This window comes from Sycon ciliatum, chromosome 3 (assembly GCF_964019385.1).
Source record: "Sycon ciliatum chromosome 3, ocSycCili1.1, whole genome shotgun sequence".
Taxonomy (NCBI): Eukaryota; Metazoa; Porifera; class Calcarea; order Leucosolenida; family Sycettidae; genus Sycon; species Sycon ciliatum.
Window position 1 is genome coordinate 27,605,054 of NC_088645.1, and position 24,946 is coordinate 27,629,999.

General features: G+C 47.5%; 3 protein-coding genes and 1 non-coding gene across 5 annotated transcripts in view; all 4 read right to left on the minus strand.

Annotated features, from left to right (window-relative positions):
* Positions 1 to 22,359, minus strand: part of LOC135811931 (uncharacterized) — a 47,590-nt gene extending 25,231 nt beyond the window's left edge. The window contains exons 1-3 of one of the 2 annotated variants that reach the window (XM_065325201.1): positions 22,133 to 22,359; positions 7,666 to 7,800; positions 6,735 to 6,833 (exon numbers count right to left, since the gene is read on the minus strand). In XM_065325201.1, the coding sequence (XP_065181273.1) occupies positions 6,735 to 6,833; positions 7,666 to 7,800; positions 22,133 to 22,332 (434 nt within the window). In that variant the 5' untranslated portion in view covers positions 22,333 to 22,359. The remainder of the gene's footprint in view (positions 1 to 6,734; positions 6,834 to 7,665; positions 7,801 to 22,132) is intronic. The other variant, XM_065325202.1, reaches the window with a different exon arrangement.
* Positions 528 to 600, minus strand: Trnav-cac (transfer RNA valine (anticodon CAC)). The gene has a single exon. It is a non-coding gene; the product is annotated as a tRNA-Val (tRNA).
* LOC135811932 (proteoglycan 4-like) lies at positions 11,918 to 14,109 on the minus strand. Its single transcript, XM_065325203.1, has 2 exons — positions 13,139 to 14,109; positions 11,918 to 12,863 (listed from the first exon to the last, which is right to left on the minus strand). Exon 1 carries the CDS (start codon positions 13,883 to 13,885, stop codon positions 13,166 to 13,168), a length of 720 nt encoding a protein of 239 aa, XP_065181275.1. The 5' UTR covers positions 13,886 to 14,109; the 3' UTR covers positions 11,918 to 12,863; positions 13,139 to 13,165.
* A 142-nt stretch (positions 22,360 to 22,501) lies between the features above and the next one.
* Positions 22,502 to 24,946, minus strand: part of LOC135812962 (uncharacterized) — a 46,273-nt gene continuing 43,828 nt past the window's right edge. The window contains exons 5-6 of the mRNA XM_065326180.1: positions 22,987 to 23,007; positions 22,502 to 22,542 (exon numbers count right to left, since the gene is read on the minus strand). Coding sequence (XP_065182252.1) covers positions 22,502 to 22,542; positions 22,987 to 23,007 — 62 coding nt within the window. The remainder of the gene's footprint in view (positions 22,543 to 22,986; positions 23,008 to 24,946) is intronic.

Here is a 24,946-nt window from a genome sequence, read left to right on the forward strand (position 1 = left end):
TCACGTGAATACCATTACCCTATACAGCAGGTGATAAAAAATGTGGCGGAATTTGATGTAATCTACTATAGGCATACTTGTGGGATATCGGTTTCTTGAGGGGCTTTCACAGCAAAGGATACAGGATGCTTTGCCAGCGGGAAAGAGCCAACCCAGCACAGGTGCCCTAACTGGGAAAACGGAAAGAAATGCTGGCAACATCACAGTGCCCTACCAGGAGGTCTCTACATACACACTGACTGTGTCAATCAACTGACAATGCAGAGCAGATGCTCAAGCTTCAAGTCCTAGCTTCTTTCCAACTTTTCTTCAAAACAATGATCTTCCAACAAATATTACGGATCAGGATGGATAAGGTTTGAGAGACCAAACATGATGGAAAACCCAAACTTCCACAAAAGATGATGGAAAATTCAAAAGAAACACAACTCTTGTCAATGAAGGAAGTAAAACCATGTAATGGTCTAGCTGAATTTGAGTGGGGAGTGTGAAGTAGTTTATGATTGCTGAAAAGAAAAAGAAAAAAATGTTTCCGCTCGGGTTCAAACCGAGGACCTTTTGCGTGTGAAGCACACGTGATAACCACTACACTACGGAAACCCACACACAACTAGACCCAGAACGTAGCCCTGATGGCAATAGCAACTTTGCCTGGTGACGGGCTTGGACAAAGCAACCCCTCCTCCCTGACAAGCTCTGGACACAAGCAAACACGTGGAATCTACGGAACAAATTTGTCTCCTGAGAGCAACATGTACACTTAGACTAGTATGTCAAACCTACTCAAGTCGTTATATTCTGAAAAAGTGCAACGTCTCACGCAGCTCTGCTTTCCACAAGCCGAAACACTTACACAGGGTTCACACCGTTACAATGTGCAAAAAGAAAGAAAAAAGTTTAAAAAACACCGTGGTTCCCTTAGGGACAAGGCCACTGAGGTATTTGCTCTAGATCTAGTATTATTAATTAGTTTACTAAAGTGTCTGAGAGACCGACAGCATTGGGTGACCAGGCGTTATACCAAGACCACCTCCCCTGCGTGCCTCACCACCAACTAAACTGGTCAGAGAGACAACTATCACCTAATTGAATCCCGCAGTCCTTGTACTGATACAGATAGGGCCGAAGAGAGATGGAGATAGAGAGTGAGAGGCTGCTGAAGGCCTGTTACACATGGGCGGTATCACAGTTCGACTCTACGGTAAGCTGCCTTAGGGGGTGGCTTTCACGGCTTGAAGTTGAGAGCTAGAGGAGGGAACATTGCCGGTGCTAATCAAACTAGCCACCTACATTGGCCAGTGGATAATTATCCGAATATGCCTAGTTCATTTTCGGCAGGCTGAAGAACGGTCAACCCATCAAGGTACTCGGTGAGATCTGTAAAGTAGTGTTGATATAATGTACGCTCTCTCTCTTTTGCAGATAAGGACAAACCAATATACGCTGTCAGCATTGCTTTTCGAGGTGATCAATTTCCCTCAAGGCGGCAACAGACGTAATAATTCTGTTGTCATAATATGCCAACGAATGAGTACTGCGAATTCCGACTGTCTAGCCCCTAATAAAAGCACATTTAGTTACCGCCAACGGACGACAGAGCGGTATTTCAGGGCCTAGAAATTAACTACCAGGGCATATCTATTAGAACAGACAGGGTAAAGTAGAGTGATATCGGACCCTAGGCCACTCCAGATACAATAATATTGGCAAGTTTATGCATAATACTCCCGCCATTCGATCCGAGGGGCAAGTCCACTACAACGGTACACACTGTGATACCAATCCTGCATCAAAGGTCATAAACTGTGTGCGATCATACCCACAAATGTACTACAACTGGCTGTACCTGCCAAATATGTGACAAGTTGCCCCTCAGGAAGGTGGCGGCCATGTTTTATGCATAAACCCCATTCCAGTGAACAACAAAGAGCAAATTCATTCGAACGCGACACCCTTACAACGAAACTACGAATCACCTCCCCCCCCCCCCCCCGCTATACACAAACACTTGCGAGACGCCATCTTTACAGACACACATCGTGACGATGTCGCGCGTTTCTTCACAAGACAGGCGGGCGGCAATGTTTGGCGTCGAGCTATAGGCTGACAGCTCTATGGTCACATGGCATGCCACTGACAGAACGGGACTTGACCAAATACGGTCCCAACGAGCGGTGTTCGAACTTTGAACACACATGGCACACACACACAAACCTCATGTCGTCAACATGCCGAGTTAGCTGTCTTGCAGCAGGTGTATTTTTGGTAACAGATTCCAGCACGCACACTGCATGGCTGCCAACGCTTTTATACGTGTGTACACTTCAGAGAGGAAAGGAGAGCACGCGTGTGCGCCTGTCCACCATGTTGCTAGCGTCCGGAGGCGTCCATGCAGCCAGCAGGGGTGTGTCAGAGTTGTGTACGCACAGGCACAGCTCTCTCTCTCTCTCTCTCTCTCTCTCTCTCTCTCTCTCTCTCTCTCTCTCTCTCTCTCTGCGCTGTGCGTGATGACAGGCTGCAGTGACATGCAGCGTGACCACATGCTGTAGTCCAGGTCTGGCATTGTGTCACATTGCCGTGTGTGCACCAGTGCACACACCCATATATGCCTAACAGGGATTAGCATGATGAATAGCCTGCAAACTACACTCCCAGCCGCCCCGTGTCCTGTGTCTGCAGAATCCACCAGCAGACAGTGCACGTACATTTACATTTGAAGGGCTCCAATTCAAAACGCGATAAAGACCAAACCGGAGCTTTTGCGTTTTTCGTCACGAAAGAATTCGTTTTCACCCACGGACGTCTTTATCTCCCCACCTACATTACACACACTATCGTGTCTGGACTACAAGTATCAACTCTAGATGGCCATGATTAAATGCACACGATAATTTGTAAACCTTTGGTCCTCTTTTTAAAAATTGTTGTTATCCTTGGCTCTCCATCCGAGTCCAATCTGCATACATGATATAATTATAGTTTGAATCGGATGAGGTCACACCTGGCATATCTGCAGTTTCGCCTCCTGGTATATTAGTAAGCAGACAGGCTGGACCGGTTTTCATACAAAATATGATAAACTCCGAAGGTCAGAACTGATAGCATCAGCACTGCCAAACCAACACACAGCTATCATCTCACCCTACACCTTCGCCCATCCATTGAAACACAAAACCGCCGCAAAGTCGGAAGTCCAAAACACACTCAGCGCCAAGAGCAAGTTCCTGCTTCACAATGACTGTTTCCTGGCTGATACGGTCTGTGTCCCCCACTTGATCACTACACCATAGAACACCATCGAACAATAAGTAGATGCAATCACTACGGCCAAACCCATCATCAGCAGATGGGTACATCTGCATGATGGTACAAGAGGTAGTGAATGGAGAGCCTTTCCTGAGTGCCTGGAGTTTTATATTAAAAGGCCTGTCACGCCTGCTTAGACATTGTGTCTATGACGCCAGCACATCATTAACTTCTGACACCCAATTTTCCTAGCCCCTGTGGATACATGGTGTGTGCGTGTGTGCCTGTGTGTGTGTCTTTGCTGTTGTTGGTGTGTAATGGACGTATCTCCATGCACCATGCCTGCGCATGCAGAACACTAACCACTGCTGCAGTGGCAAAGCACTCTCAGCAGCATCCAACCATAGACACAACACGTTACACCCGCAGTCACCGCAACACAACCATTGCTGCTGACTCCCAGCACTCTATACTCCACACAGTCAGTTCAATGTCAACAACTGGAACTGAAAACCCATGATCTCAGGCATTTCCGCTAGTCCGTCCGCACAAACTAGCAGTGCCATAGCAAAGTCGCAATCTCCTCAGACATAGCCACTACTGCTTCGGGATGTTAGTACTAACTTTAGCAGAGCGCCCAGTACTTGTGGTGGTGGGATATTAGAACTTGAGCATGGTGCCCAGTCAGTAGAGTAAAGTCAGTGGAGCATCACCATGAAAACTCTCAGTCAAGTCCCATACTAACTCTGAGTCACTGTTCTGAACTGGAACTCTGACAGTCTCCACGGCACACACCAGTGTAAGCAGCTCCACACAAGAGATCACCCTATGACACGGTCAGTGTGGGGCATAGCAATGGTGGTGACTCATAGGCAAGCAACACTGCATGACACACATGGCTACTTGTACTGTAGCCTTCCTAGATTCTTCGTTGAAAGCCCTGCCTGAGCTCTGACTGTGTTCACTGCAAGGCACCATGATTCTTGGCATGAATGACCCTGAGTCAAGTGTGAGTTTAGTCATGTTGAGTGGCCCTAAGTGGACCTTGTCTCAGTCACCTAGCCTCAGCATGCATCAGAGTGCCAAGTCAGCCTGAGTGAACATCAGCTGACTCTGCTATTCTGCTGTACAAGCAGACCCAATCGCAGGTGTAACTAACTCAGCTACAACTATTTGTACTAGGAGTCATCATGGCAGGCACCTTTCTGCAGAAGCAAAATTAGCCATAATGACCAATTGTTCAGAACATCTTCAAGATCAAGCACTGCCTGAATATGCTTCAGCTCAATGAACCATCACTAAGTTTCCACAAAGCAATGCTAGCGGGACTTCCCCTAGCACTGTTGGGGCTCACCAGTGGAGATAGCTCTGCAAGTGCGACTTGGTTGTAGTACTACTAGTACTATTACCAGTACTAGTACTAGCAAGAGTACATAACCCAAGAGTGTGCAACTCCAGCTATGGGGTCTGCGACGGCAGAACTTCACATCACGTGATGAACCCGTGCACTCTAGTGCATGATAGATACTGGGTTGTACGCAGCCCAGCTTTGGGTACAACTCTCTTGTGGTCACTTTGCACTGTTTGCCAGCATAACCTTTTGAACCATGTCACGTGATGTGAAGTTCTGCCGTCGCAGCACAGCATAGAGGTTGTGCAGGCAGTTGCACACTCTTGGTTATGTACTCTTGGTACTAGTAGTAACTAATACTGCACTGTACAATAGTAAGTCTAGTTGCTGGACATGTCATCATAGTCATTGACTTTGTGACAAGCAGTGGCACCAGCTGGATCAGGCCAGAACTCCAACAAGAACTGATTTATGGCTTTGGCCAGTTTGGAGCTACTAGTACATGCACCAGCTACTACTACTAACTAGTACTAGTAGTGTACAGAGTGTAGTACTTGTAGCTCTGGGGGCCATAGCCTACTCCTAGCCTAGGACTAGTTCTTGCAACAATGCTGCATCAGTTATATACATTAAAATTGTCATTGTACTACAGTCAGACCTCGCTTAACCGCACACATCTGTGTTTTCCACAAAAATATCCGGATAGGTGAGGGAGCCGGATAACTGAACACACATACTGGATATGCATGTGGCATGTCAAAAGCAGTGACATCATACATACATGTAGACGGGGTCCTATGCAGTACAACTAGCGTGCACAACATGTAAAACAAGCCAGAAAAATGACAAGTGCATGCAACTGAGTGCTGTCCACATGCACCCAGCAGACCTCATTTGCCTGTACAACTCCCTGATTCTAGTTTCTGCAAGCCACATGCAACCAGATACGACAAAGCTTTTTGTACACATTTTAACCAGTTTGTACACAAAATCATGCACTGGTATGCGGATCGCGAGGTCCGGTTATGTTGTATGCATAACATATGCTGCACATCGGTAACCAGCGATTTTCTTCCAGATGGCGAGGGATCCGGATAAACGAGGTCTGACTGTACTACTAGTAGTAGTACTAGTAGTGCATTAGTTAGTTCAGGCAAGTCACAATTAGTGGTGCCCTAGTGTGGGGTGTGCGAACAGATGAAGGCCAGCAGCGTTTTTTTCTAAAGCCAAGACTGCCAAGAGGTGACAGGTTGAGGACACCAGCTCGAGCCCAGCCAGTGGCAGTTGCCTAAACAACGTCGCGCTCCAGCGTCACCTGCAGTGGTCACGCTCCAGCTCTCAGAACTGACTTTCGCATCCTTGCAGTTGCACTTTTTCACTTGAACACGTACAATCAAGTACAAGTCATGCACAGGTCATGCACACAGGTCATGCACAGGTCGATCTAGCCTGGCGTGCAGCTGCATAGCAGCAACACAGACTCAGTACATGACACAAATTCAATGGTACATGTCGAACAAGTACTAAAAAAACGTGAGATCATCGATCACGAATGCAGTAATAATACCATGGTACGAGTATTAGTACGCTTCCGCAACTAGTCTCAGAGAAGCACACCGGACACTTGCCGACTCTATCACGCATGCCTGCGGTGGGGATCAGTGCTGCCGTGCAATCCCTGTTTGCACTTCTTTGCCTGCTTTCCTCCTGGCGTTCCTAGGAACTATTACTAGAGTCCGCTTTCCCTTATGGTCATCCTACAGTCAACTGGGAACTTGTGGCCAGGCACAAGGGGTACATGGGTGCAGCTAATGGGGATTCTCGACACTTGTGCCAGTGGTTGTGAGACTTATCCACTCACCCCCACCGTTAGGCGCTGCATCTGCCGCTAGGGTTTACCGGGTGTTAGCGGATGTCGTGAGTTCCCTTTGGGAACGGACACGATAATTTACTTTATACTTATGGTCATGAAGCCCACTCAGACACAGAAAATTTGCATACATTACCAATCTTTTGGGGGATTGCGTGTGTGTGTGTGTGTGTGTGTGTGTGTGTGTGTGTGTGTGTGTGTGTGTGTGTGTGTGTGTGCGTTCTCATGCAAGATAACCCCAAAGAAAGAGAAAAAGTTAGTTCTTACCCTGATGACATGGATCCTTGCGTTACCCACATGCTTGGTGTGTCAGTCTTGTGATACTTGATGGAGGTGTTCACAGTGCCCTCGTGTGTTTGGTAGTGGCTAGGATACACAGGGACACAAGCATAAGAGAGTGGTATATTCATACAGGAGCGTCGGAAGGTAATTTTGTGTGGTACGGTCAGTCATCTGAAGTACAACTTACTCGTGGGGGAGACCGGGTGGATGAGCCCAAAATTATGGAAATTTAGAGCCCAAATCAGTACATTTTATTGATTCACCGGGTATTTGGGGCAAATAGTGGTACGGTCAATACCGTAGTGACCGTACCGTGTGCGACGCCCCTGTCATAAGGGTGAGGATGTCGGAGAGTGTTGTATGGTGAGAGATTCAGAGATACGGCAAGAAAGCCGAAGAGGAAGAAAGAAAGATAGATAGAGAGAGATAGAGAGAGAAAGATGGACAACACCATCACCACCACCACCACCTCTACAACCACCACCAACAAGAACAAGAACAAGAACAAGAACAAGGACAACAAGAACAAGAACAACAAGAACAGCAACAGCAGCAGCAGCAACAGCAACAGCAACAGCAGCAGCAACAGCAGCAACAAGAAACAACAAGAACAAGGACAAGAAGAACAGCAACAGCAGCTGCAGCAACAGCAGCTGCAGCAACAGCAGCAGCAGCAACAACAACAACAACAACAACAACAACAACAACAACAACAACAACAACAACAACAACAACAACAACAACAACAACAACAACAACAACAACAACAACAAGGCGATGGTGCCATCGTGAGAATAAAGAATTCAAACAAAAAAAAAAAAACAACAACAGCAGCAGCATATCATAAGAATAAGGATTTGAAAGATTTGAAACCAAGAACAACAATAATTATTATAGCAATCCAAGTCGCACTTACACAGAATAATCTGCAGATTCAATGCTGTCTTTACGCACTCCCTGGTCATCCATCAGCACAACACCACTGGCTTCAGATGTCCGCCGCTCTCGATCCTTTGCCAATTCAGCAACGGGACGTTGACGCCTGCACATCCTGCACATCCTGCACGTGCACAGCAATAACAATGGCACACACACACACACACACACACCACACACACACACACACACACACACACACACCACACACACACACACACACCACACACACACACACACACGCGCACACACACACACACACACACACACACACACACGCGCACACACACACACACACACACACACGCGCACACGCACACACACACACACACAGACGAAGAGTCAGCATTAAAACCAGCGTGCAGTCATACCTGCATTATTAAGTATGTAACTGTGTTATTTTGAAAAGGGGTACACGATATGGTACCAATCTATTTCATAGCAATACACTATAAAATTGGCTTTAATTAATGAGCTTCAAAGGGGTCCAAAATCACCAGAACCCCTTAGGATAAATTCTATTAATCTGTAAAAGAATTTCGTGCCAAGAATACTACATGAAGCAGTTGAGCAATGACGGCGAGACCTGTACAGAGTTTCGCTAGTAGGATAACAATGCAACCGAGGCACAACGCGCAAAAAACGGCATAAAATGATAGCGTACGTCATTGAGTGGCTATGAATGAATGACAGAGGGAGTCGTTACCTGTTTATATGCAGTGATGGCGTTGTGGACGCATGCACGCGACGGTGACTGCACTGGATGGCGGTGGTAGATGGCACTGGCAGATGGCGTTGGCTTGTGACACAAGGAAGTGTTCGCTGCGGTCCACCGAAGGCAATCGTGGTGGTGGCTACACAGTCATACTACATATTTCATATTTTCTTTATCTATCATTTTTGGAGAGACTCCCAAGAGAGGTCTTCATTTACCTCTGGAGAATCCAGACAATACAAAACAATTCACATGTGTGCCAATGTGCAGCAGACAGCTAGTTTGTGACAGCGGTCTAGTGGTGGTAGTGCTGATGTCAGGCTGCATCAACCACTGAGCACGCCCAGTGACTGGTCAGACCATGGGAGTCAATGGCAATGTGTATGTGCACAACAGCAGCAGCAGCACCACCACCACCAGTAGCAGGAGAAGCAGCAGGAGCAGAAGACACAGACCTACACAAATACACACAGGGTTGTGCCTAAGGCCGTGGCTATGGCATTCATGCATGATTATGACTGAGTGATTGACTGCGGATTGACTGACTAGGGTAACAGATGGTAACAGGTGCTGACAGGAAGGTGAGTAAATGAACCCTGCTGCACTGGCTTGTGGTGGGACCCAAGATAAGGGAGAACCCCTCCTCCATGCGTGACAGGATGGGAGCATGCAAGTATGACCCAGTAAACATGCGTATGGTGAAGTCCCCCGACCCAATATTCAGTGTGTGCATGGGAAGGAGGGTGGGTAAGCCCAATAGTGATCTTCCCGGGTGGTCTATTTCCCGGTACACCCCAGGGAAGCACTATAAAGGCATGCAGGTCAGCCACAAATAGGGGATATGGGGCAACACTGTCCCCGACAGCCAGCTAACTTGACTGAGGTCCACAGGGCTCAGCTAATCACATAGTTGCATCAATGTGAAGGCAACCATGACATGCACCACTGCCATTGTGACCCCTAAGGAAGGGATTCCACCATTATTATTTTCTTCTTCTTTTATTTCTGTGTGTATGTGTGTGTTTGGGAAGGGGGGGGGGCATGCCAAGATGCACTAGTGTCAAACTGCATTGGTATGGCTGCACAAGAATATGCTTGTTCCCTGGACAGAGTCCTGTGCATCCTGGAAACATCAGAGCTTGCTGCAGCCATACACTGTCTGATGTGGGTCAACAGCAGGAGATCCCCGGTCCCGTCCAACGGCATCAGGGTCAAAATTCAGAGCACAACATGCAGTTGAACAATGACTTGGGATGGCAGGAAGACAAAAAGACAATGATTTGGGATGGAGGGTGAGCGCAGTGACATACTCGACGAGACATGGCATAACACGCATATACGCAGTGAAAGGAGGCGAGCTCCAACAGTAGAATATCCCAACCGGAATTGATAACTGACAGCGATATATTTTTTCGAGATGGCATTTTAGTGCGCATAGATCATGGTGTCACAGAAAGAAAGCGAGAGAGAGAGAGAGAGAGAGTGAGAGAGAGAGATAGATAGATAGATAGAGAGAGAGGGAGGGAGAGAGAAAGAGAAGAGAGAGAGAGAGAAGAGAGAGAGAGAGAAAGAGAGAGAGAGAGAGAGAGAGAGAGAGAGAGGGGGGGGGGGAAGAGAGAACACAACACGGCGACACAAACTCAACACCTGTTCGATAAAAAAAAGCAAAGTGGCCAGGGCGGCTAAACACCAGAGGTACATGCTGAGATCGGTAACTTTGTAATGGTACAAACAGGAGAGGAGGAAAAACTTCAGGAACACAACACCTCATCATGCAGTGTATTCAGATCTACAAGACAAACTTCAGTACCTTTTTTGACACCATTGCCCTGCACAGGCCAATGAACACAACACAACTCTTACTGGGCCATAAGCCATGCATACACACAGTGGTGGTCGGCCTGGCGTCCACACAGTCCCGCCTTGCCCTACGAAGAAGCCAGAGCAGGTAGATCTCTCCGATGATGCCGATCACACTCGCTGTCCCTACTCAGTGTAACTCAGGCCCCAGCCTGCATGGTGCACATGCTATTCTGTTACATTTTTCGTCATTCGGCCCAGTAAAAAAACTGTGCAAAGCTCCCTTTCAAGTGCGCATTATCCAGTGTTAACATCTTCGGACAAAAATTCAGTTCACTGTCACGCTGACTTCTCCATAAGGCAAGGCAAAAGTGCGGCGGGACAAAACGTGGAAATGCGGAACACTGTCAAATAGGACTACAAGGTACAACAAAAACGGGAAGAGGTGCAGCGGCAACTACGCTGGGCGCCTTGGAACAAAACTACCATAAAAGAGAGCACGGGGCTTTTGAAACAGCTGCAACGGGGCAATGCAGGGAGAGAGAGCATTGCGTTGGGCTCAATCTATAAACGTTCCCTTCGAGTCATGTGTCCAACACAAAGGAGACAAAAAGTTCGGCGGCAGCGACTCATTGAATCAAAAACTCAACAAAGAGGGATGGTCAGGACGACTTCATATCTGGTAAATTCTCGAGCACTGATGCAGCAGACATCAAATGTGAACGACTCCTGTGCACTTCTCCGACCCAGGCACGAGCCTGTCCTCGACCGACGTCGGAACAAACAACGGGATGCTGACACTCTTCTCCCCGCTATCTCCGTTCTTGTCGTCGTGTTGCGACGGTGAGCGGTCACGTCCCAAACCAAGCCGCTGCTGCTGGTACTGGTGGACGTCCGGACGTAGCGGAACGCCGGCTTCTGCTGGCTCTGGTGCTATTTGGGAGCTGCGCAAGGCCTTGCCACACCTGGACACAAGGAAGCCGAATGGCCAGGGAGAAGGATTCAAAGGAACCATCAATGTCAGCAGCACTACAACTCCGACATGGGGGGGGGGGGGGAGGGGGCAGAAGCAAGGCAGGATACAGGACAACACACGTCACACCCCACTTTAGGTAGCACAGGGCACCTGTCTACTTCTAGTGTGTTTATACAAGTAGCAGTCGCGTCGAAAGACGACACGAACATGGTCTCACTGCAGCGCGTGTGTACAACGAGGGGCGCATCATCTCGCTTTTTCCGCTGTCATTATTATCTTTTCCGGTGGGACCACTGAGAAGTCTTTCTCCCTGCACTCCACTGCTAACAGGTTGCGAACATGAAGTGGCAGGACCAAAATTTTCAGAGTTTTTTCAAAACGAGAAACAAGAAGAGAAAGGAAGAATACAGAAGAAACGGCCGTCGAGGCACTGCCCATTGGTGGAGTGAAAAAAATAGGAGATAAACGGCAATGTGACGCAAAGTGTATGCCTCACAGATACTGTAATCTGGCGCAAGATCAGGCCGAAAACCTGCACTGCACAGAGATATATTTGAGGATCTGATGAGATAACGTTGATTGCAAAACAATGCACGGCTCCGTAGCTAGCCTGAACACGCAAGAAACGGCAAAGCGCCGAGTAACACAAACAACTTGAATTACTAAAAAAAGGGAGAAAATGTACGAGTACGGCTCGAACTGAAAAGGAAACGAAACTGGGGACTGCTCAAAATTGGCCGCAAAACACGGTAAGAAACCATACCATACAGTAATTTAAAAAAGAAAAGGGAGGCATACATTGTTTGGCAGGTTGCGAAACTAGCTCAAAGGCTGCTTGCCACCAGGAAAGGGACACTACTAAGTTACCGCTACAAGTGGTTGCGTAAGATGAAGTAACCACATGTACAGAGGAAGTGGAAAAGCCAAAAACAGAAAAAACGAGAGAAATAAAAACAAGGAAACGGAATCACATGCGGAGGGAGAGAATACGGCAACGTGCAACATTAACTTGTCCTTTTTTTTCTTTTTTTCTTGGGGAATTGTAACAGTGTGTTTGCTAGCAGTTGGTGACCAGGGGAAGCATGCAAGTGGATGGGGGACAGCTATGACTGATTTTGATGGAGTGTATTTAATGTGAGCATGCAGACCATTCATGCACTACAGATGTGTTATACATGAGCAGAGTGAAACTTTTTTTGTAGGATTTTGTATTTTTTGTGGCAAAAAGTAGGAGAGTGGCATGCAGGTTTGTGTGGAACTTCGTGCGGGTCGAGCAGCCCCTGGCGAAGAACATGACAAAGGGACTTGGGAAAGTGCGGTGCTCAAATATGCACAACAACATTAACAAAGGGGAGAATGGCATGCAGCAAGCGCAGCGTGGAAAGCATTGTGATGGCGCGTGTGCGCGTGTGTGTGCATGCGTGCGTAGCGTGGAACGTATTGTGAGCGTGCGCGTGTGTGTATGTGTGTGTGTGTGTGTGTGTGTGTGTGTGTGTGTGTGTGTGTGTGTGTGTGCGTGTGCATGTATCTGTGCGTGCGCGCTCGTGTGTGCATGCGGGCCGATAGTCATAGACATAGGGCAACATGCAAACGGAGAACCGGGCCAATGGGATGGTGATGGCAGGTGCAGCTGAGCACGTCAGCCAGAAGAACTGTGGCCTAGTTTCAGATAGGCTTGCCCGAGGCCCTGGGGTACGGGAAGTGGGACAGGAAGAAAGAAAAAAAGAAACAGGGAAAGACAGACAGAATGAGAGAGCAGGAGTGGTTGCTGACGGCTGAAGAAGACCGATGATGACAATACAGAGGAAAGAAAGGGAAGGAGATGAAGTCGAAAAAGGATGGAAGGAAAGCGTCAGACTTAGCCTACCATGTACAATTACTGCTGGGTTGTGGGAAGTGGCCTTACAAGGCATGCCCTCCTACCATGTACAAGTACTGCTGGGTTGTGAGAAGTGGCCTTACAAGGCATGCCGTTGGGATGTCTCCACTCTATTCGTTGCGCTTTTTCTTTGTTGGATCTACCATTGAGTACACGTCTCTGGGAGGTGCAGGTGAATCCGTAGCCAGGGACTCCAAATTTGGTGATGGCAGTTGGTTGTCAGTGGTCGTGCCCTGGGCCGCGTCAGGAGGAGGCTGTGTAGGAGTTGTTGCCAGTGCTGGGGCCTGCGGTGCAAGGTTGGTTGAATCGACCGTCGAGTACACGTCCGGTTTGGGAACCGCAGGTGAAGCCGAAGCAGGGGAAGTGACTGCGGCAGCGTTCGGCAAGACCTTGCCGATGTGGTCGTACGTGCTCGGGTCGGGACCCTCCCCAGTCGGTTCAGTGTTGAACGTGAACGTGTCGTAGGTGTCACCGGCCGGGTGCGCACCAGGCTTGGCGGCTGTTGGTGGCAGGGCGACGTCGTACTTATTCTCGGCCTCTCCATTTGCTGCCATCTGACCAGTGGTATTTGTGCCCTGTGCTCCCTGAGCAGTGGTTGCATTGGGTGGAACGACGTCGTAGTCCCCTCCACTGGTCAGGTGGGCGGGAATACGATTCATCGGGACCGTGGCAGGAACGTTGGGATCGTGTGGCGGTATAAAACCCCTCGCCCTGTTCTTCTTGTTGATCTCAATAAGGCCAGTGTCTGGGTGGAGAATGGGGCCAGCATTGCATGTGTTACGCACACATACACCAATACATAATGCCACAGCACGGAGAAACCAATGCATCTGGTAACATTTTAAAGCTAAAACACCACATTATAAGCATGATATTTTTTTACCCTTTTTCGTGTGTTGTACTTCACGTACTGTAGTACATGCACTGGGGCCATGGGATGCAGAGAGGGAGAGACTTCACAGTTGCAGCATAGTACGTGTTTCCCCACTTATGCATGTACAGTCAACTTTGCGTATAACAACACTCGGCGGCGGGGCATCAGAAAACTGTCCTTACTCTCGAAGTGCCCTTATACCCCAAGTCTCATTACATGTGTTACAGTTAGATGGGACTTTGCTTGGGACATGGAAATTCTGTCGTTATTTGCGAATTGTCGTTATATCCGCAGTCGTTATTAGCGAAGTTGACTGTACTTTGAAGTACATTTTGCTAGCTTATCTCGCCACTATTCGCAACACAGTGATAAATTTCACCCTGCTGATGCGTTCTTTTCGCTTTGATGCGTTCTTTTCTTCCGATTATTATTATGTTCTTCCCTTTTTCTTTCTTTTTCCTTCTCTTGCCATGGCTGGATAGCGCCCTCTCCTTTGCATTGGCTTCTGCCATTGAACGGTGAAATAAAATAAAATACATAAGATGTTGTTGTGCAGAGATTTGACATAGTTTTGGCGTTGGGGGCTTTGTTGACCTCAGGCAAGTGCCACTACAAAACTTGATTTTCATTTCGGCTCGCACCGTCAATGGCCTGCTAAGTTAAAATTCCTTGTGAGACGGTCTTTTCTTGCCACCAAGTCGCATCCACTTTCCAGCACTTTCTCCGGGATGGTGCGTCATTGCACAACTTCTGTAGGAGGTTGTAGTAAGATCGCTGTTTACAGGAGGAGATCTCTTCCTGCAGCTAAATTCAATTATTATCTTGCTACTCTCATTACTTACTGGCAAGAGTACATAACTCCACAGAGTTTTCAACCACCAATGGTTGCTGTCGCCACTACTCATCTTTAGAAGACAGGTCATGCTGCACCCCGTGAGGAGCACGGGAGGGGGCCACTACGTCTTTCTGCCTTCGTTCAGCATGCGCATGTTCGGGCGAAATGGCGGGGACCACAGAGTTCAGTGGCTGCCGGGAAGTCAGAATCGAGTGCCAGTGTGCCAAGTTCACGTTTACCTGTAGCTAGCTGTATGTGTGCTGCATAGCTGTACACTGCAATTTCTTACTGCTGTAGGTGCGGACTGATTCAACAAGATTTTCGGCTATGCACCCCTAAAAGCTGGACCAGATACGTAACTGGAATAACTCCATTCCTCGTGATCTAATTAGGCCCTATGTATTTTAGATGCGAAGTCAACCGTGCACAATGAAGTTTCGAGCACCGTCAGGCGCATTGCACCGTGAAAAATAAAATACGTCAAAAATGAGTCGTGACTGAAGCCTATGTGGAGTTACGCACTCTTGATACGCTCTTGTTAATAGAGCTGTACTCGTACTCTAAGGCTCTGCTGTCCTTGCCTGCCAGTCCTCGCAATTCGTATTTTTTTATCTCGCTTACACTTTCATTTTGGCACAGTACTGTCGTGGACAAGGAAATCCAGTCGAATGACCGGGGCCGGCGCCCTCAGCGCGTACAGAACGTTGCATGCAGTGCACATGTTGATCTGACGCGACCAGCGCGCTGCAGCGCATAAATGCATGTGTGTACTGCTTACCCACGCCTGCATGGCCAGCGAGCCCCCTGGGGCCGCTAGACGTGCGACCGGACTTCCATGTCCACGACAGTAGGACTAAAAAAAAACTAATTTTAACGTTTGGTACTGCATGCAGCACAGGCTAGGAACCTTGCCCCGTTGATGATGTCACTTGAGTACTACTTTTACTATTCCTACACTGAACCCTTGGCTAGGCATGTACATATGACACAATGAAGACATAATTATCATTATCACATGGCACGTGATTGTTGCCCGTACTCCAGCGAATCAGCACCTTTCGCGCCGCGGGCAATAATATGCGATATTGCCCGCAAAAAAATAGTTTATTTGCCCGCAAAAAAATAGTTTATTTCAGTGATCGCGTGACTACGACGAGTCTCGGACTGTACGACTCTACGACGAGTCGCAGTGTAGCATTGAGACGAAGATGGAATTCTTTTTGGAGATGGACATCCCGGCAATGGACATGGCCTCGGACGTCTGCCGTGTGGTGCTTGCAGGGATCATTTGTTCAGTCATGTTGGCAGCCTGACCGTCGGTAAGCTTGTGGATAAGATTCAGTTCTGCTCGAAGTGGTACTGTGATCACAAACAATTATTTGAAATAACACAAATTCAACTCAGCGTCGTGCGTTTTCAAATCCTCGCAAAGTCACTGCCTGTGTGTGGTCTTCATGTGCCACGCAAAACTCTTACCAGGCTCATCTGTCCTCTGCCTTCACCTTTGCTTGAACAACAAACACAACAATTCAGGAATGTTTTGCAATGAAAAATACAGCTATATCTGGAGCTGAAAAAAAGAAGAAAAATTGTCCTCAGAATTACACACCAGGGAGTCGACAAATCCTTGCACTTGTTGTAGTGCTGTATTTGACAACTTCCTGATACACATGTAAACATGAAGAAACTCTTTGTGGTAGCACTCTTAATTTTTCAACTGAAATTATGATTCTGCTGTATTGTATTGTCGTAGCTAGCCATGTCTATTGCTATGACGATGCGGTGCCGGCACTTTTTTTCTGTCTCCGTCTTTCAGTACTGTATACTCTCTGATGGCCTGTAGCAGACTTTTTGTTAGGGTGTAGGAGAAATATCTTCATTTTTCCTGTTTTGATAATGATAGCACATCAATATACATTGTGGTCATAATGTGTTGGCATTTGGGGTAATTTCAACAGCAGCCCAATGGTCTGCTCTGTGGGCCATGTGATAAATTTGTTATCGCATGGTTGCTGCGGGCCTTATGGCATATTATTGCCCCTCGAGGTTAGCCCTCGGGCCTACGGCCCTCGGGCTAACCTCTCGGGGCAATAATATGCCATAAGGCCCTTGCAACCATGCGATAACATATACTTATTTTTAAAGTGAGCAAAGTGACATTTACTCACCTCACACATGTCAGATCCATTGAAATGCTGAAAGAATAAATGCACTGAGGGGTCGGGTCGACAAGGGTACATAACCAGGAGTGTGCCCAACGCCCACCCCCTACATGGTCTGCTGCGATGGACTCGCCCAGGGCAGAATTCCTTTATTGAGGCAACTTTTCGGCGGCAGTATGATCCTATGTGTACGCCTTTCCGCACTATTCACGCTACGTAAGTTAGTCAGTTTCACCAGTTTAGGAAGCATACATGCATCCACAAGATCTGCTCCATTGTGACCATTGCAACGGCAATGGACGTCTTCTTTGCCCTTTCGATCTCTGGCTACGCAAGATAGCAACAGTGAGCCTAATTACTGCGAAAGACTGTTGTCATTTTTAATACGAACAATATTCTGCCGTGGGCTAAGGGATCGCCGAGCTGCACACTCTTGGTTACGTATTTCTGGTGCCAGCAAACAGCTGCCTTGTTTAATCTACTATAGCCTGTATATGTCTACCCAGGTGACACCATCAACAGGGCATTTTAGCAACTAAACACATCCTATAGATGCCGGTTTCATTCAATTGCAGGGATCGATTTACTTTGATTTTTTGCATAGCAGTCACTGCTACACAGTTTTACAATTGACTAGCACCTCCCAGTATTGATGAGTAGTTTTCCTTCATCAAAAGTTTCCATGCAATTCTGTACAATAACAGGATTATGTACAGAAGAGGACAATAGCTGCAATTGCTATTTGCTTTTCCAAGCGAACGGTTGACCTGAATATTTACATTAGGGTTTCGCTTGGGCTCGTTACATGTTCAGCGTCTGTCCAACTTCGAGTTCTTCACAACACAGTGTTCTTCAACAGGGCAGTTCCACTGATTCCTTCGACAAAGAAGCTCAGGAAAGCGCTCAAACGATCGTGACACTTCGTGCAAAGCGCACAGAATTTTCGCTTTTCTTCTTTTCTTCATCAAAACGAATCGACGCCCCTGGCGCATCCAGTTCTTTTCCCGCTTCTGGATAGTGATCAGATTCACTGCCATGTTGGCTACATGAGACTAAGAACCGAGACTAAAAACCATCTACTTCAACTGTGTCTTGTCGAAAAGAAACAAACTGAATTGAGCTTGAGAACTTCAGGGAAAGTCGCCGCCGTATACAAAACTTCAAAAGACTGCAGTCATGCACGACCAGTGCTAGTGTAGTGTCCAAAATCATAAAGAGCGCGATCCGCAACCCCCGCGCGGACTGAGCAGGACAGGCCAGTTGGTTGGAGTAGTAAAATACTACTCCCTAGTCAGCAGTGTGTACAACAGTCGCATGTAAACTGCACACAATCAGTACAGAATGGTCTTTGTACATACCGCTATGCATGGCCAGTGCATCGCAGTTTTAGGCGATAGAAAACGAAAAGCGAATCGCAGCCAGTGAATTTTGATTCGCAAACTGCGATGCGAACCCGGATAAATCGATCCCTGAATTGGATAGCACACTTCCGTGGGACAATGGCTCGGGGTGACGTTGGCCATTGATAGGTCTCAATGAATTTCTGAGTTGTCCTTTCGATGAAAAATCTGCAGTCTACAAACTGAAACCACCCTCCAGAGGGATGCGGAGACTGGAAACTGCACTGTTAGATAAGCCGATTTTACCTACGCATGTGCAAGTACTGAGGCTTCAAAACGTACAAAAACTGTTGTCTGAGCTGGTTACAACCGTGGACTGTGCGCACGGTGTCACTGCGGGCGTGACACATCGGACACCAATCGCCAAGCCCATGCATGTAACACATGCATAGGTTGCCCTGCCAGCAGGCCAGTGTATTGTCGATGCACTCATATCTCTCATATCCGGGCAGCCCCCGGGACCGGGCGCTACCCATAACTTGGCAGGGGCGGATCCAGGGGGGTGCGAAGGGTGCAAATGAACCCGTCAGGATTTTTCCAAAAAAAAAAAAAAAAAAAAAAAAAAAAAAAAAAAAGGTCAGGCCAGGCCAGGCCAGGCCAGGCCCAGGCTCGCTGCGCGGATCCGCGGATGATTTGTGTGCAATCGCGTGATCGTTCTGGACACGTGCTCGCGCCAGGGCTGCACATTTGGAATAGAACTTTTTTGGAACTAACTGTTACTTTTTCACTGGCAACAAACTCACTTCGAAGTTCTTTACTTTTGACGTTGCATGTTTCAATTGTCGTGTTAGCTTCTTTCAAATTCTCACTGCTTGTTCCGACTCCGTTTCCGTGCATGCTGAGCAGAGATGTCGGACACAGCTGGTGAGACCATGGAGCCTGCTGCTAAGCGTCGTTGTGAGAGCCATCATCCTTTTGACATTGGGCGATTTGCTGGATTGATGGAGAATGCCAGCAATGATGACATCAAGTCGCTCCTAGATAATGTTTGGAAGCCTTTGAACCGCATGGACTGCCCATCGACATCTGGAAGACGTTTTCAGCTCTCGTGGATTGAAACTTATCCGTGGCTGGCGTACTCCAAGGAAGTGGATGGTGCGTTCTGCATCTGGTGCGTTTTATTTGGCCATAGGTTCCAGGCATTGAGTAAAAACTCTTCCAAACTGGAACAGCTGTATCGTGAACCCTTTCGGAGTTGGGGCAAGGCATCTTCCAAGTTGCAGATGCACAATACCAAGTCCCATGTCCATAAGTTTGCTGCCCTGGAATATGACAATTTCCTTCAGCTCATCGAGAATGTTCGCAAGCCTATGGAACAGATGATCAGTACTGCCCATGCACGTGCTGTGGAGGCAAACCGTGCTAGAGTATTATCAACAACATAATATTTTGGGGACGGCAAAATATTGCCCTCCGTGGACACCATGATAACCAGACCAATGTCCCCACTGATCATAACCCTGGCAATTTCCCGGCCCTGCTGGATTTCATCCTCGCACCCCTCAGCTTTGGGGTCTGGATCCGCCCCTGCTTGGACATGGCCGTAACTCTGAATCATGAAGGTTTTGATGGGCAAGGGCCAGAGATCTTGCATATCGCATCACTATTTCCACAAATATTGGCAAAGGAGTAACAATATTTCCACAAATATTGGAAAAAGAGTAACAAATTTCCACTAATAGTGGCAAGAGAGTAACAATTTTCCACTAATATTGGCAAGAGAGTGGCAATATTTTCACGAAAATCACCCATAGGGTGCCCGGGTAGACCGAGGTACCCGGAACTTGGAGGTCTGGTTGAGGAAGATAAGAGTGAACAAGATTTCTTGTAATCTTTTCACGTACAACCTAGCCATGCGTGGGTGCGTCAGCTAACTATTGTTTGATTTGTTTGTTTGAAGTTTTATTTAACATCGCAAACCAAACGGGAATTGATGCCCAATATTATGATGGCGATAGAATAAAGAAAGAAATGTGGCTGTTAACGCGCTAAGCCTGTCCTGTTCACGTACTGCGCGATCAGGCTCATTTCCCCCAAAGATGTCCTTTCACCTACAGCGATTTCAAGTGAGTGCAGTGTTGTACAGACCACTGTGTACAACACAATACGTCTGCAGAAATCAGTCGAATCTTAACCACTGACGGTGTATCGGAAAGCCAATGAGCAGAGATTTACAGAACTATACGGTTGGTAGAAACTGGGCGGGAACGACAAAGTTCAAATTGCTGCAATTCCTGAAATTTCCTCAAGCGAAGTGCGCATATGGTGCTATTCAGGCACCAACTTCCTTAGTCTACCGTCCAGCCGCAGTCAATTGAGGAGCGAGGGGAGGGGATTCCCTGTACCAATACATTGACCTGGAAGTGGTTGTTGCAGTGATGGAAGGTTTCCTGAGTCAATGCCTCGACGAGTATCGCGTGTGCTCTGGATGGCAGTATAAAAGGAGTCGATGGGAAAAGTGCTAGCTTGAAACAATGCGAGGAATTGGCTTTCCTACTAAGGTTGCGTTTGTTCGGTGCCATTCCCCCACCATTCCAAAGTCATTCCGCCGTGTTTTGGTTCCGGAGCGTTTGTTTGATGCACTGGACAGCGTTTGTTCGGGGCAATTCCGATTCTGGTCGCAGAATGAAGGGGGCAGAATCGATTCTGGCGATTCCTAAGAAAAAGCGGAATGAGGTCTCATTCCGAGCGGAATGAAAATGCGCGGAGGGGCTTCGTCGCTGCTGCATACCTCTCCAACAAAGCTTCAAACGCGATTATCTATATACAGAAATGTTAGCGGACATTGTCCAGGGTATAGGCTGGCACTGTAACCTCGGCATAGTTACTTGTTCGTGGTATTTTGACCCTTCACTGCCTGAGAAAGTGTGCACCAGGGATAGTTGATGAACTGGAAATATACCCTCGCAACTCAGCTCTTCATCGTCGTCAAGCAGGGCCTCTAGAATCACAGGGAGGCAAGCCAGAACTAGTTTTCGAGCCAAAGACCCAAGACCAAAAGAGGCACTGAGCCTGCCACTTCACTTCTTCTTACAACAGTGCCTCGTCTCTGTCAAATAAACACGGGAGCTAGAGACGTTTCTGTGAGTGATACGAGGTCGAATAGCATGATGAAGTAGCGGCCAAACGCCGCCTGCAGGCACCCTAGTTACGGGCGCCCGTTGATCTACGCCGTGTTTGGCCGCTCCTTCTTCATGACTGGCGTCAGGACATGCAGAAACTTACGGAAGCAAATAGCAACTACCAGGACTGGCATGCAGTAGTCTTCGCGAGGCTGCAAGTAACACTCCAACAGGTAATACTCATACTCCAGAAAACCCAAAACATTTGACCGTCATTCCGTTTCCAGAGCTAGAGTGGCGCAAAACTTTTGCCAGATTCCCGGATGCATGCCACGCGTTTGTTTGCTACGCTCAATTCTGCGATGGGTACCAACGTCATTCCATGCCCATTCGGGAATGAACGAAATGCAACCTAATTCTACCGAGATTGCTACTCCTAATAGGGTCTTCCTGGGTTATCCATGGTCGTTTTGGAATGATTTTTGTATTTTTCTATAAAATCCTTTCTATCATACAAACACCAGTAAAAATAATTTTCTGTTCGCATGCTTCCGGCGTACTCAACTCAATGGACAGGCAGGGGGACATTTCTTTGCTCATGGTTATGTATCCAGGGGTCCAAAGTTCCAAACACTTTCCTAAAGTTAAACCACCGCCAGTAAAGGGGAAAACACAACGCGTGGCAGCGGGCTCATTGGGTACATCTGCCACACCAAGAACTAGGAGTCAATAGTAATGTCCTACCTCGGTTGCTTCTTGATCACCAAGATGATGATAACGACTAGAACGATAGCAAGTACAGCTCCTCCAACAGCAATGCCAACAATAGCTCCAGTTTCTAAGCCTCCTCCTTCTTCCTCTGTAGAATTAGTGGTAGTGGAAGGAGAAGAAGACCCATTCATTGTCATACTTGTTGGATTTGTCACATTTGTCATATTTATCATAACTGATTGTGGACCATCGGTTGGCGTAAGCAAGTTTGGGTGCAAGTAGTCGTCGCGTCGTGGGCAGAAACGTGGATGTAGTGGTTTTGGAACCGCACGTTGTGACATTTAGGGCAACAAAAGGACATAAACGAAAACGAGAAATTCACAACCAGAGGTCGAGCAGCAACTAGTTACTTCTGACATGCTCAGTGGTGTGGTACAGACGTACTAGTCGTATACAGAGTACAAAGTACACAATGAGCATGCCACCAAAGCCACGTGCACCTTTGCACTGCTAGAAAAAGGCTGCCATAATTTTGCCCAGTACACGTTGCAGAAAGGTGTTGTTACTGATGTAATAGTCACTTCTGAGCCAGTAGTTGCTGTGACAACTGTGCTTCTTCTGGTAGTCTCCTACGTTCCTATGTGTGCTACACAACTGGCTTTGGGTGACTGGGGAATTGGCATGCTACAAGCAAATCTATGCATTTTTTAGTAGTGTTGTGCTCCAAGTTTGCCCTTCAAGAGAACTAAGAGATCTGATGATAATGATCAAATACAATGGGAACCACACAATACATAAAGTGGTTATAACGCGTTCTCAAACTCGGTGCAGTGATTGGTGCATTCAGTGCAAGTGCAGAGCAAGGCAAACGACAGATAAGAACGTACCCGGGGGAGCAGATGGAGATTCTGCAAAATAGAATAGAGCAAAAAATGCACGCACACAGAGAAAAGCACACACATACCAGCACACAAGCGCACGCGTTATAGACAGAAAAACACAGATGGAAACAAACTACTCAAAACCGACAATGTAGATCGCAACTACGCGAGCCATCCAAAGCCAATAACGACCTAAGCCAAGTTGAACCTTGAAATCAATTCTCAAGCTATGATGAAGCAAAACTTCAAGTTGACATCACTGCTGGTACATGATTACAATCCACCACGTTAGTGTCATTGCATTCCAACATGCAACCTGGAGTGGAGAAGTAAAAAAGTCCTATGTTACCTTCAATCTCGTGAAGATGGGCTTCGGCTTCAGGTGGCATCCTCCATTGACATTGCCAACCCCACGCGAGGACTTGAACTCGGGACCTTGCTTGTCATGAACAATGCTCTAACAATCTGAGCTATGGGACCAGGCCAAACCTACAAGGCGCTGACATGTTGCTCACTCCAAAGGCAACTCACAATCTGGTAAAATGTGAATATTTGTTTGCTTGGAAGAGATACTGGACGAGATATTCCTTTCACTGCCAGCTGACCGCTCAAGCGACAATGCACTCAATGCAGGTTGTCAGCTGAGCTGTGCACCCCCCAGCGCCAGGGCACTTTTTACCTCCAGTTCAAACATCGAAAAGCCAACCTTTCATGGATTTTTGGTACATTCTGTACTGAATATCGTTTTCTAAAGTATACATCGCAGGTAGACAACTCATAAAGGAAGCCATTGCCCTCGAAAAAATCGCAAAATCCGAAGTACAAGCGTGCCGCGTGTTCTAGCGTCAGCCGCTGTGCAACAAGTCATGTCATGTGAAAGTGCGCCGTGCGCCGCATGTACTACATACACCCTGTGTAGCCAGTTAAGAAGTAAAGTTAGTTGTTGTTTTGGAGAGAGAAGCAGGTCCTGGTTTCCGTTCGGTGGGATTGAAAGATCTGCCAGTGGACCGGAGAGCTACAACACTTGAAACAGAAGAAAGTGCTTGCTGAAGCTTCCCTGTCTTCGTGGCAACAGGACTTCAGTTTGCGAGAGACTTTCGTCCTGTCACTGCGGACGCAATTCTTGTTGCTTGCAGAACACTCGGGGAATGATCGTAAGTCGTTTCGTGAAGCAGATTGGGTCGCTGTACAGCCACGGATTGTTTTGCCGACATGATGGTCCTTTGTTCTCCTAATTATTAGCAGTCCAAACTCATCTTTTCAACTTCGGAGAATGAAGCGCTTCCCTGTTCCGTTGACAAGCTAGCGCTTCCCTGTTCCGTTGACAAGCTAGGCGTTCGCGTATGTAATGCACTTTTGCATCAGCTTGCAGTAGATCGTTCGGTTTTGAGGTAGATGTCATTGTGGAAAGAATAATATTACAGTCGTCCCTCTCTAATCCAGCACTTTATAATCCAGCACCCTCGATAAACCAGCACAATTTTCAGTAGCCAAAATGTCCTCTTCATGCACATTCTAGCAGAAAATCCGATTTGTTAATCCAGCACCCTCCCTAATCCAGCAGATTTCCGTGGCACAAATGGTGCCGGATTATAGAGGGACCACTGTATAATTGTGTTGTAGCTGACATACCTGTAGTGTCCCTTGACCGTGCTGGTCGCCATTGCAACATTTTAGTTCTTAGGTAGTTCTGGACCCTAACGAGCGCCGCCAGCACTGTTTCCGTCAAGTTTGTAGCCTCATGCAAAATGCGTTCGTGAGGAACCCGTCGTTTGGTTGTCTCTACCCGTGACCCCAACCGCCTATCGCAATGGATAGCCGCCTGGAGTCTTGGGTAATAGCTAGGCATCAGGTCTGAACCAAATTCTATGCTCCGTGCAATGAAAGTTGATGGGAAAGAGAAAAATAATCACACCGACTCAGCGAGGTGGAAGTGCGTGGGAACCGATTTCTCGCGCCGCTCTGC